The sequence below is a fragment of the Corvus cornix genome, chromosome 3 (genome assembly GCF_000738735.6).
Source record: "Corvus cornix cornix isolate S_Up_H32 chromosome 3, ASM73873v5, whole genome shotgun sequence".
NCBI classification, from domain to species: domain Eukaryota; kingdom Metazoa; phylum Chordata; class Aves; order Passeriformes; family Corvidae; genus Corvus; species Corvus cornix.
Window position 1 is genome coordinate 33,161,428 of NC_047056.1, and position 12,925 is coordinate 33,174,352.

The 12,925-nt window shown below is 44.6% G+C and overlaps 1 protein-coding gene across 1 annotated transcript in view; it reads left to right on the plus strand.

Annotated features, from left to right (window-relative positions):
- Positions 1–12,925, plus strand: part of KIF26B (kinesin family member 26B) — a 285,391-nt gene that overhangs the window by 257,155 nt on the left and 15,311 nt on the right. The window contains exons 11-12 of the mRNA XM_039569408.1: positions 901–1,063; positions 2,175–5,607. Of these exons, the coding sequence (XP_039425342.1) occupies positions 901–1,063; positions 2,175–5,607 (3,596 nt within the window). The remainder of the gene's footprint in view (positions 1–900; positions 1,064–2,174; positions 5,608–12,925) is intronic.

Sequence of the window (12,925 nt, forward strand, 5' to 3'; positions counted from 1 at the left end):
AGGCTGCTGCTCTCTTTGTTTCCAGCTGTATGTAATCATCATCCACAACCTTTAGCACAGGGGAGACTCTCTTCAAGAGAATGCCATTTCCCAGCTAACCATCCAGCTGACCCGTACACCATGGAACTAAAGGTCACTTTAAAAATAATATATTGTGCATTTCTGACTACAGGATTAGATGACCACCTCAAAAATACTATATATGCATCATTATTCTGTTAAAATTCATATTCTCAGTCCAGTCACAGACAGCCCCACAATAAGGCATCTGCATTTCAAAAGCTATCTGGTGCTGAACAATACAGTAAATGGCTAGAACAGAAAATTTGATTTCTGCCTTAGTGAAAGAAAAGATTTAATATGAAAGAACAATTGTGTGAAGTTTGAAGGCTTGATTGGTTCGTATTTTACCAGCATCTTCCAAAATTGACTTCAGTGATTTAACTGTTATTAATATCAAGTTACCCAATGCCCTAGAAGGCAACAAAAAAATTGTGCTCTCTAATCTAATCCAGTACCCTCTTGTCCTCCAGAGCTGGGCCAGGGTTTGTCTGCACACTGTGCACTTCAAAAGAGCAGCAGTTTGGTGTTTGCTGCTGTGACTCCTTAACAGTCTCCACTGCTGGTCTGCACCTCACTGTTGGCAATGGTAACAATGGAGAAGGACTGAGACCAAAAGGAGACAAAAAAGGGGAACTGGAAAGAGAAAAGAAGTTTGAATTGTAGTCCAGGGTCTTTCAGCATGCTCAGCTGCACAACATAGTGCAAACCTGAGGAAGGAAACTAATTAGGATTCCATTAAAAAGAGGAGAAAATATCTTGCCAAGGGCCAAGTTACATCATGATGGCCAAAGTGAAGCCTTGCTGGCTAATGTAGCCTTAATTCATTTTATTTTGCAGAGACAGCAAGCTGACCATGCTGCTCCGAGAGTCCTTGGGGAATATGAACTGCCGCACCACGATGATCGCTCACATTTCAGCGGCTGCGGGGAACTACGCTGAGACACTCTCCACCATCCAGATTGCCTCAAGGGTCCTCAGGATGAAGAAAAAGAAAACTAAGGTAAGACAGTGTGTAACTCCCTTCTTATAATGATGCAGGAGGGAGGAAGAAGGATCATGAAGGATTCTTAACTGGGTAGAGCAGCATGTAACAAAATCAGTAATCAATTCCAAAGTGTATGGGTTGTTTGTACCCAGTCCTAGGCAAGTGTCAGAGAGCAGTATCAGAGGGGTAAATGCTTCAGCTTCAGAAACAGAGGAGTGAGTTCAGACACATCTGCTGTAGCAGGTTTGTACACTGACCTTGTTTAATAATACAGTTGTCAGGGAGCATTTATTTTCCCTTATGCTCCTAGTGCTAATGACATAATAAGGAGTTAAACTGCTGTAGATTTAAAGAAAATTTGGATTAATTAAGAATTAGATTCTCTGTGCTTCTCAGAGAGAGCGGGAGCAACATAAATGCAGAACAATTGTGTCCAATGTCAGCATTGATGACACTTTTATTCCTACTGCTTCTAAATATGGGTGATAGAAGTAGAGTGAAGATGGACTATATCCATTTTCATGTTTTAGAGTTCTGGTTGCTTCTGTGCAATTTATGATGTGAATTGGGCAGAATGAGTGAATTTTATGCATTTAATTTAAATTGGCTGCCTACAGATTGACAAAAGCTTTTTTTGTCAACTGATTGAAGAGACACAAGTGAAAGGTTCAGTCCACATGCCATCAGAGCAGTGTGTCTCCAGAGACCTCTGAGTGCACGTTACACAGTTCCACACACTGGTACTGTGGGGTCATATGTAATGAGATTTCTTGTTCCTCTTCAAATACACAAACATACACACACACACAATCAGCAAAGCCTTTGCCAAATACCTGATCTCTTTGGCCAGGCTCAGGTAAGGGAAGTATTCTAATTCATATTTTTAGTACTTTTTTGGGGAAATCTTATGATTTGGAGTGGGACTCAGAGCTGAGGCTTTGGGTTCTCCATTGAACATAGCTGTGTGGCTGCCCTAGGGCTGTGGATGAGCAGCCTCAGAGTTCTGTGCCTTAGTTTAGAGTTCTCCCAGTTCAGATGTGGCCGTGACCTTTTTGTCTATGCAGTTTGTGCAAGGAGCAGCTTGCAATGCTGAAATGTCATAGACTCTCTCTCTCTCATATTGCAGTACACATCAAGCTCTTCCGGAGGAGAGAGCTCTTGTGAGGAGGGCAGGATGCGGAGGCCAACCCAGCTGAGGCCTTTCCATTCTAGAAACACCGTGGACCCAGACTTCCCTATTTTGCATTTGTCAAGTGATCCTGATTATTCATCCAGCAGTGAGCAGTCCTGTGACACGGTGATTTACGTTGGCCCCAATGGCACTGCCCTTTCTGACAAGGAACTAACAGATAACGAGGGTCCCCCTGACTTTGTTCCCATAGTTCCTGCTCTGCAAAAGACCAAAAATGAGGGCAGGTTGGAGGAAGTTAGTGAATCAGGGCCCAGCACGTCTGAAAGAGACTGCCTGAAGTGCAACACCTTTGCAGAGCTCCAAGAGAGGCTGGATTGCATAGATGGCAGTGAAGAGACCGACAAATTTCCCTTTGAAGAGATTCCTGCTCAATTTAGCTCAGACCAGATGTCTAAGTGCGCTGTCTCAAGCCAGCTGGCAGAGCTTAGCCACTTACCAGAGTCAGATAAGGAAGATACAATGCCAGAATGTCAGCATCCTGATAGAGAAGCCAAGGAAAATACAAATACAACACCCAGCAAAACTAGGAGAAATCACTCCCCTGTTCCTTCTGGAGCTCTTACCAATCTTTCAACTCCTTCTTCTCCCAGGAGTGTAACAGGCAGCTGTAGTAAAGAGCTTAACTCTTGTCCGCTAGCACACAGCACCAGCTTGCAGAGCAGCAGAGAAGGGCTCAACACCTGTGGATTTGTGGAAGGCAAACCTCGGCCAATGGGTTCACCCCGGCTTGGCATTGCAAGCCTCTCGAAGACATCTGAGTATAAGCCACCAACTTCTCCTTCCCAGAGGTGCAAGGTCTATACGCAGAAAGGAGTCCTGCCCAGCTCCACTCCCCCACCAGCTCCCCTGAGTAGGGATGCTGCAATGACATCTAGTGAATCATTATTACAGCCAGAAATCCGGACCCCACCTGTAGGCATGAGCCCTCAGATTATTAAGAAGTCCGTGTCATCCAGCAATGGGGATTTTGAAGAGACGGTTCTCAATGAAGATCGGCAACACAGCATTTCTCCAGAATCCAAGAAGGAGATTCTGAGCACCACCATGGTGACTGTTCAGCAGCCACTGGAGCTGAATGGAGAGGACGAGCTGGTGTTCACTCTAGTGGAAGAGCTGACCATTAGTGGTGTCCTTGACAATGGGCGCCCGACCAGTATCATCAGTTTTAACAGTGACTGCTCTGTGCAGGCTTTGGCCTCTGGCTCTAGGCCAGTCAGTATTATCAGCAGTATCTCTGAAGATCTTGAATGTTACTCCAGTTCAGCTCCTGTGTCTGAAGTCAGCATCACACAGTTTCTTCCTCTTCCAAAGTTGAGTCTGGATGACAAACCCCAAGATGATGGCAGCAGGCGCTCATCCATCAGCTCATGGTTGAGTGAAATGAGCACAGGGAGTGACGGGGACCAGTCGTGCCACAGCTTCATAGCCCAGGCATGCTATGGGCATGGGGAAGCTATGGCAGAACCCCCCGTCTCCGAGTTTGCAAGCACCATACAAAGTGCCAGCATGATTTGTGTAAGTGACAAACAGAAGTCAGTGACTGACAACATGCTTATACTGTCGGAAATGGGGGAGGAAGCCTTCGGCAAAGTGCCACCCATCAAAGGCTGTAAAATATCAGCTCTAGGCAAAACTACTGTCACCATCAAAAACACCGCAAGCCTTAGCAGCTGTGAAGGCTACATCCCAATGAAGACAAACATTACCGTGTATCCATGTATTGCTGTTAATTCCTTCAAAGCTCAAGAGACTGATGGTGCTGTACTGGCAGTAACTGCAGACCCAAAAGCTGTTCATCCCCATGATGGGAAAGAATCCATTGCTAAGAAGGTTATCAAATTTGAAGACCCTTGGCTGAAGAGAGAAGAAGATGTTAAAAAGGACAGTTCTGGGAGCAGTGATGGGCCAAGGCCTGATACAGTTGCGGTTTCAGCCAAGCCTGAGCACAGGACAAAGCAGTCCCCAGCAGACAGGTTTAGCACCAGCAGTGGGGACACCTCTATCTCCCCAGGATCTGACAGTCTAAAAAGGATTGTGGATGGGTGTGAGGTGGCAGCATCCGGCTCTGCAACTCAAAGCCCTGTTCATTCCAGTGATGGCTTCAAGAATTGTAGCCTCCCTCGAGGGTTCCCAAAGGCAAGCAAGGTGGAGGAGTCTGATAGTCATCCCCATCCTACTTCTACTGACAGCAGTGGAGTCAGTTCTCCTGCTCTCCCCCAGTTTTCTAAGGCTAGTCTTGACAAGAAAATGGCCTCTCCCAAACACTGCATCCTCACTCGTCCCAAAGGGACCCCTCCTCTGCCACCTGTGAGAAAGTCAAGCTTGGATCAGAAGAACAGAGCCAGCCCCCAGCACAGTGCAGCCAGCAGCACCACAAGCAGTCCCTCCAGCCAGCCTATGTCCTTCCTGGCCAGCTTCCCTGAGGAGCACAGTGCCAAACAAAAAGGCCCTGGCATTGACAGCAGCATCAACAACAGCAGCAGCAAGCTCTTCAGTGCCAAGCTGGAGCAGCTCGCCAGCAGGACCAACTCCCTAGGGAGGTCCACAGGAAGCCACTATGAGTGTTTGTCACTGGAAAGAGCAGAAAGTCTGTCCTCTGTGAGCTCCAAAATGAGCCCTGGCAGAGACACCACCATGCCTAGGGCTGGAAGGAGCCTCAGCCGCAGTGCCATGTCCTCACCCACCAACTCAGGCCTCTCTCAGTCGGCAGGTGCCTCCCCAAAAGCCAGCCAGTCAAAGATCTCTGCAGTCAGCAAGCTCCTGCTGGCAAGTCCCAAGGCCCGCAGCCTCTCCGCCTCTGCCACCAAAACACTCAGCTTCTCTACCAAGTCTCTGCCTCAGTCCGTAGGGCAGAGCTCCAGTTTGCCCCCAAGTGGGAAGAACATGTCCTGGTCAATGCAGTCCCTCAGCAGAAGCCGGGGCTCCAGCCTTGCTTCCAAATTGCCCCTTCGGGCTGTCAATGGGCGGATTTCAGAGCTGCTCCAAGGGAGCACCAGTGCCAGAGGCGTACAGCTGCGGGGAGGCTCGGAGGCAGATGAGCGCGGGGGCCTTCCCGGAGATGAGAAGCCAGCTGTTCACATGCTGCCTTCACCTTACAGCAAGATCACTCCTCCTCGGAAACCTCACCGCTGCAGCAGCGGCCATGGGAGTGACAACAGCAGTGTCCTGAGCGGGGAGCTGCCCCCCGCCATGGGGAAAACAGCCCTCTTCTACCACAGCGGGGGCAGCAGCGGCTACGAGAGCATGATGAGGGACAGCGAGGCCACGGGGAGCGCCTCCTCAGCACAGGACTCCATGAGCGAGAACAGCAGCTCTGCCAGTGGCAGGTGCCGGAGCCTCAAAACCCCAAAGAAACGATTAAATGCAGGTAAGCTTGTGGTGGTGGGAAAGAGGGATGCAGACCGAAGCAGATTAGTACGCAGTGGGTAGGCTGGCCCTAAGGGTGAGCAAGTTAAACACCAGTTCCATCTCTTAGCTGAGAAGAAAGGGCATGGTAAGTATCTTAGGCTCTGCCTTTTTTCATTTTGGAACATTCACAAATCCTGGGTGGTTGCATTGCCTTTGCAGTGGAGTCTTCCCCTGACCTCTTTCACTTAGGTTTACTTCAGATGAACAAAAACTGGTTAATGTTGCCAATGGCAGCCACATTAAAGTATTTATTTATACAAATATTATTCTGATTTGATTCCAGAAAGATGCCTTTATGAGGCTAGGAGATGTAACTGTTATTCTTAAGCAGTTTGGACACAGACTTCGCTCTTAATATGCACAGGTTTCACCAGCCCAAGACCAGAGTCTTGCTGAATAGCTGTAACTTTTGTGAGCCCACTTTTGCTCCTTGTGTGCTCTGGATGCCCAAAGGTGCAAGATACCCTACATCTGAAACCACTTTTGAGTTTCTTCTTCCCACACAGAAGATAGAATAAAAATGTGCCCATGCCCCTTGAAAGATGTTATCCTGTACCTGAAACTCTTGCCTTTTAACTTTTGAGTTGTGGCTCCTTTTCCCAGAAATTTATTGATAACAAATAATAGATAATATTAAGAACAATATATAGGAACTACTGCACTGAAGCACTTGCAAATCTGAAACTCTTTTAGTGATCATGGAATGGATTGGGAAGCCTCATCTTTGTTCAGACGTAATCCCCAGTAGCTTCACACTACATCAGGACTTTTTAATTAGACAAGAGCCTCCTGGGTCATATCAGGAGTCTGTACAATTGCAACTGGTACATCTTTCCACTAGAGCAAGTTTCATAAAGTTGCAGAACAGGGATGGGGACCATTCATGAGCTGGTCACCTCACATTTTTCCTGAGTGCTGTTTTCCCAACCTGTAGTGCAAGTCCTGCCTAACTTACTTCTGAAAAAAATTCATGTTGACATTGGATCTGGTGGCACATGTATGTGGAATATCAGTAGCTACTCATTCTACAGTAGCTCTGTCTGTCTTTTCTCACAGTGTTCCTAATTCACCAGCCATTCCACTTTCTGGGATACTCACCTCTGGAATTAATTTCCAGTGAACAGAGTAATGCATAACTCTCCCTTTCTTTATGCTCTTGACTGTGGTAGCAGAAAGAACATGTGCAGCACAGATGTGAATGGAATAGATACTGCTATTAAAGCAACATCCATAAATGCATAGCTGATTGTACCTGTTCAGAGGATGCATCTGAAAGTGATCATTCTACATGATGCAAGACCAGACCAAGTGACCAAATAATATTTCTGAAGTTAACTTTGCATCCTCTGAGAAAATCTCTTTTCCTAGCCCTTCAGTTAAATGGTACTGTATTGATTTTCCTCTTTCTGAGGAGCTCTGCCTCTAAAAGCCCCTTTCAAATATAAACTTGTTAATAATAACTTGCAAGGAAGAGAAGGATGATTTGCATCTTGTGGTAAAGGAAAATAAAGCTGTCCACAGAGACGGCATTTGTGGGTGTAAACTGACAACTGGATTGTGTCTTGTGGAGAAACTGCCAATCTAATATGGACTTTTTCCACAGGTCATTTAGATGGAAAAATTTGTCAAGTTCTGTGAAAATAGGCAGCTGTGCAGATAAGGGACCAAACTAGATACTAGAGAATACCCCCGCCTTACTCCCCCGAGGGAGATATTTTGCAAAAATACTCTAATAAACCTTCAGGCAGACCTTCTGGATTCTTTAGACACCAGAGTTCATCTCCAAACTAAATCACTAGAGGACCAGGATTTGTTTACTCTGATGCTCACAAAACTCCTTGTTTCATTTTACTTTTCTCTGCTTTGATAGCACATTGGAGCCTGGACAAGGCTGGAGATATGAGTGACAAAAGCATTGTCTTTGTGGTGCTCTAATTACAGACAAGCTGCAGATGTGTGTGTTGTATTTTATACCAGGGCTGTATTTTGGCTCACAGCTTTGGCTTTTGATAACCCCTGTGCAGGACTAAATATTGTGTCAGTGGTCATGAAAAGGGAGTTGTGAAGGAGAGATCTGTTTGAGACTCAGGTTTAAGACTGTTCTTGTACCAGTCTAGAGGACACACTAGGAAAGAAGAAGCCTTGAGCCTACCTGGCAGAACAGTGACACTGTTTTGTCATGCAGTGGAGGTATGCAAAATTAGCAAGTGAGGATGTAAGTACAAACCTTCCTTTGGCAGGGAACATGAGGAGTCCTAGCTTTGCTGCTTTTTTACTGCTGTGTAACATTTGACCTGTCTTTTTCCCCAAATACACCTTTTTTTTTGGCTGGCCAAGAGATTAACCTCTTTATTCTAATTGCTTGTGTGAGTCAGTTCCTCTCTCCTTTGTCAGCAATGCTGCAATTATCTGCCTGATGCTGGACATGAATCTCTGGAGTGGAGAGTTTTCAGTGAAGGGCCTGTCTGTGTCCTTGGAAATTGCCTGCCCCAGTGGATTCAGCATAGCCTGGCACATTGACCTCCCTTACAGTAATTTACAAAGCTTCTCTCTTAATTCAGCATGTCACCTGATGGGGAGAGATTCTCAGTGTATCATCTCTGATACTTTACTTTTGAGAGTGATCCCCTATATCAGCAAATAATTCCTGTATTGTTTGGAATGACTTGTGTATAAGTGCAACCAGGGGTTTTATGGAAATTTTAAAACTCAAATTTTTACCACCATCCCTATTTCTAGCAGAAAACCACTGCCCAGAAATTAATCAGGCTTCACTTTCATATACCCCAGCTCCTGTTTGCATTTGGTCCTGCAGCAGTGAAATCATAATTCTGTTTTGATGTGTTTGATAATAGTATAATTTTTCACATGTCAGCAGATTTATGATGGCATAAAACCAGGATTATTACTTCAATGCAGGAGAACATGAAGGAGGAGTTAAGATATAAGGGAGAATAGAGCTGTTCACAGATGTATTTTTATTGTATAATGAAAAAATGCAAAGTTTTGCAATCTTTCATCCTCTGTAACATCTTCTTTCTTATAGTGTGTGTTATCTCTTAAAGAACACTTTTTAATGAAAAAGATAGCACACAAAGGTTCTGAGATCTTAAAAGACAGATATTATTTTAATACAAAATGTCAAGAGCATTGGACCTTTCCTGATTTGCGGTCACAGATCCACTGTGCTGTAATGGATATGGCACTATAGATATGCTCATTTCAGGTCAGGCAACCTTGTCCACTTTATTTATGATTATTATTAACAGAAATGCTAGCTGTCAGACACGATCAACATGAATCAGCCCAAGGCCCCTCTAAAAGGAGCTATAAAGAGTCTTTAAGAGAATCACCAGCAGATCTCACAATTACTTTTGAAGTTCTGACACATTGGAGAGACATCATTTTTTCTTGAGATTAAGATCTTGTCTTGCAGTGCTCTTAAGTGCATTATTTGTATGTGTAGGTGCTTCTGCCCTGAATGTCATACATGAAGTATCAGACCTACACTGACAGCTTTTGAAGGATAAAGCTAGTTCATATTCACTGTTAGCCTTAGGTTAATTTTTGGCCTCTGCCTGGTTACCTGTACAGTTCACAGACAGTGTGGTACAAAGCTGTGTGTGTACAAAATTAGAAGAAAATAATAATAATAATAGTAAAAAAATTCCTTTTGCATTCTGGTACCTATTGAAAAATCATGTATTTGCCTCATGAACCACGTAAGCCTTTCCCCTGAAGCTAACCTATGCATTTAATAAACATTCCCATTTTTCTAACATCTTACATTGGTTCTGTAACATCATGTCAGCATATATTGGCCCAAAGTGACTGTTTGTGGCAGAAACAAAGCTATTTAGCCCTGATCTATGGCTGTACGTTTCAAAGTTTTGTATAGCTGCTCTTTAATCCACCCTGTGGTGTAAGTATTATTCCAGATCCCATTTTACAGATGGAGAAATGAAGGTAGGGACTGTTACTGACTTGCCTAATGCCCCAGCCAAGTGAGAGCCAGAGCCAGGATTAAATTACAGGTACCCTCGACTCCTAACCTCAACTGACTTTGCCATGCATCCTCCCCTGCCCTCGCTGAGCAATGGAAAACAGAGTTTCATTTGTTATTTTTGTTTTGTGGCAGGCCCTTTTTCCCTCTCTGCCTGAAATCATCTGTACAACTACGTTGTACTTTGATTTCTTTGCTCACTCCATTAGCCTTTCCCTGTAAGAAACAATTGGCATCTCAGCCTTATTTTTGTCTCTGGCTCCAGCCTCCTCTCTCTTGGGTAGGTAGTGCCGTATTGAGCAGGGCACTGAAGTGTTAGGGCATAGTTTGTACAGTTTTAAGTTGCAGCAATTATATATTATTTTTTAACTCCTCAGAAATTCCAAGTGCAATGGCCCAGTGCCGCTCCATGGAAAGGCAATGAAAAGGGCGCTTTTGTAATACATACTCCTGTATGTGTTCAGGAAGTGCATTCTGGTTGAACTTTAGTTTTACCAAAGCTGTATTTGTATCCCGGGGGTGCAACAGATATGAGAGGGAGGCAGGCAGGGCAGCAAATTAGGACTTGCAAGATCTGTGTCATATTCTCTGGTGTGCTGCTGGTTCACTGTATCACCTTGGGCAACTTGTGTAGTTTCTGTGTTCTGTTGTTACCAGCTCATAAAAGTAGATAATGCTGGTACAAAAAAAGAGTAATAGCAGGGTCCTTAGATCAGAAGTGATATCTACCTGCCTTTTGCTCTTCTGGTTTGATTTTTAGCATCTTTTCCTGAGCTTAGTTTGGATGTATGTGGGCATTGCTTTAAAGTTATTCTCAATGCAAAACATGACCAGAGGATTTCAGAGATGCAGCTTTGGTGTTAGCTCTGGGTCTCACTCACTGTGAGCTAATAGCAAAGGAAGAGTCCAGGCTCTAATGAGGTTTACCCAGTAAAGCCGAGTCCTGTTTGCGTTTTCATGTTACTTCCATAAATATGTTGTTTCTAGTTTTTTCTGCCCTCTCCTACAGATGTTATTTACAGGTTCCTGTCCCTTACAGTGTTTCAGTACTCTCTGTAAAGAAACCTCCTTCCATGGGAACAGCAGAACAGGAGGGGTTCTGAGATCATTCATCATAAACAAGGCATTTTATGGAGATCACACAGATCTTCCTGAAGCTGTTTTCTTTCCTGAGGCTTTTTGAAGCTGAGTCTGGGCTTGGAACTTTGCTGGTGCTGCCAGCAAGGGTGAAACACGGAGGGCAGTGATCTGTGGGCCAAGCAGGCCTGAGGGAGCAGCAAGTGAGCAGCAACCATTAGGTGCCAGTGGGGACCACTGCCTTGCAGTGGGTGTGTACAGGCCCTCTCGTGGGAACAGACCTGGGACTGGGGCATGAGAAAAAGATGTGAGACAGAAGGAGGCAGCTCAAAGACATGAGACTTTGGGCATAAATTCCTTCCCAGAAAAGCACTTTCCAGCTGGGTCAGTCAAGGCCACTGATACTTAACATTTTCCTGAATGTGAACATCAGAAAACAAAAACCTAAGAGATGTTACTAAAAGTCAGGCCAAGTAGAAACAAGACAGGGGGAAAATTAAGGTTTCCAAAGGTTGAATTCCTGAAGTTTAAACCTATGCCCTGAGTTGGAGTTGCATATCTCAGAATTTGGATGATCCTGCTTTTGTCAGTCCAGGACAGGATTTGTGTGTGTGTATGGGTGTGTGTGTTTGTGCACGTGCTTTCATCTTCTTTGCATGGGGAACTGTCTGACTATAGATAATTAAAGATTCCTGCTGCAGCATTTGATGACACTGGTAGTGAAGTTTCATGACTCCTTGCAGCTCTTTCTCAGTACTAACTTTCAACACCAAAGAAGAGCAAATTGCTACATGATTTTAAGCACTTTAATAAAAAGACAGACTGTTAACACATGGCTAATTATCTAAAATTGGCCTCCTTTTTCCTCATGCTAGTGTGTTCTGGGTTTCACTGGTGGGATGGTTTTAAAGATGGAGATTTAGAGGTTCCTGGAACCCGAAAACTCTACACTTGAACATATTTACTCTCTGGAAGCACTTACCCTGTCTATGAAAGCAGCAGAAAAAGCCAGAGGCTGAATCTACGGACTGTAAATTACAAAAGTCTGTCTCCAACCAATATTGCAAAGCCTCACATTTTGAAACATGGCCAAAATGATAATGACGAAACAAAACACCAACAAAGAGAGTCTGAGCTTTTCTTGTTGAATCCAAGTGAAAAGGAATTTGGTTCATGTTTAGACTGCCTAAGGCACAGTGTGGGGAGCTGAAAATTGCCCTTTGTATCAGACAGCTGTAGGGCACCTCCAACATTTCTACTTTAACTTGCTTACAAGTGATGGTAGCTAATTGATATCCTGTATTATACCTTTACCATGACAAAGGATGTTTAGAATTATACGCAAAAATGCTGTTTGCATGCAGGTTACCACTTTATGCATGTGACTTGCTGACTGGACAGCCCTGGGGTGAGTAGAGGGAGGGGAAGTGCAGGCTTCAGCTCCAATTTTTTTTTTTTTGTTCATTAAAACAACAGCATTGATTTTCCCAGGTCAAAGCCAGGCCATTTCATGCAGCAAATCTGTGTTGAAAGGGATCAGAGTAATCATTTTTTACACGCTTGACTACTGCATGCCAGCACTGAGCTTTCAGCCACATGAACATAGGAATGATTTAATAGAGGAAGTGGCAGCAGGCTATTGTGCACGGTGAAGGCTCCATGTAACATGCATGACTGAGTTGCACACCATTAGGCTGGGTGTAAATAAAACCTGCTCCTGACACTGCCACAGAATTAGCTCACTGGAATGCCTCCACCACTGTCCTGTTGGGAGCTAATGGTCTGGCTTCAGAGCCCTTCCCCCTCCAGCCTCTGCCTTTGCTGTCCAAGTGACTGGAGCAGCTCTTCAGTGCAGTACTGTAGTAATAATAACCAGCTTCTTAAATAATGCCACAATGCTGACAAATACCTGTTAAACCAAAATCCAGCCTGAAGAAAGAGAAATGTTTTGAAGAGACTCTGGTTGGTTTTTTTTGCTAGGAATTGTGGGCGATGTGCATCTTCCCTGGAGCATCTCCCAGATTACTTGTCAACCTGCCACACCGCAGGAGGCCTGCTTTCTGATCTGGTTTCAACAGTGCTCATTCACCAGCTCTAAACTGCCCTGAAAAGCTCCTTTTAAAATAAGACAGTAATTCAGAAAGCAAGGTTAAGAAATGAACTGGGTAGATAGAAATGAACTGCACAAACAGAAAAA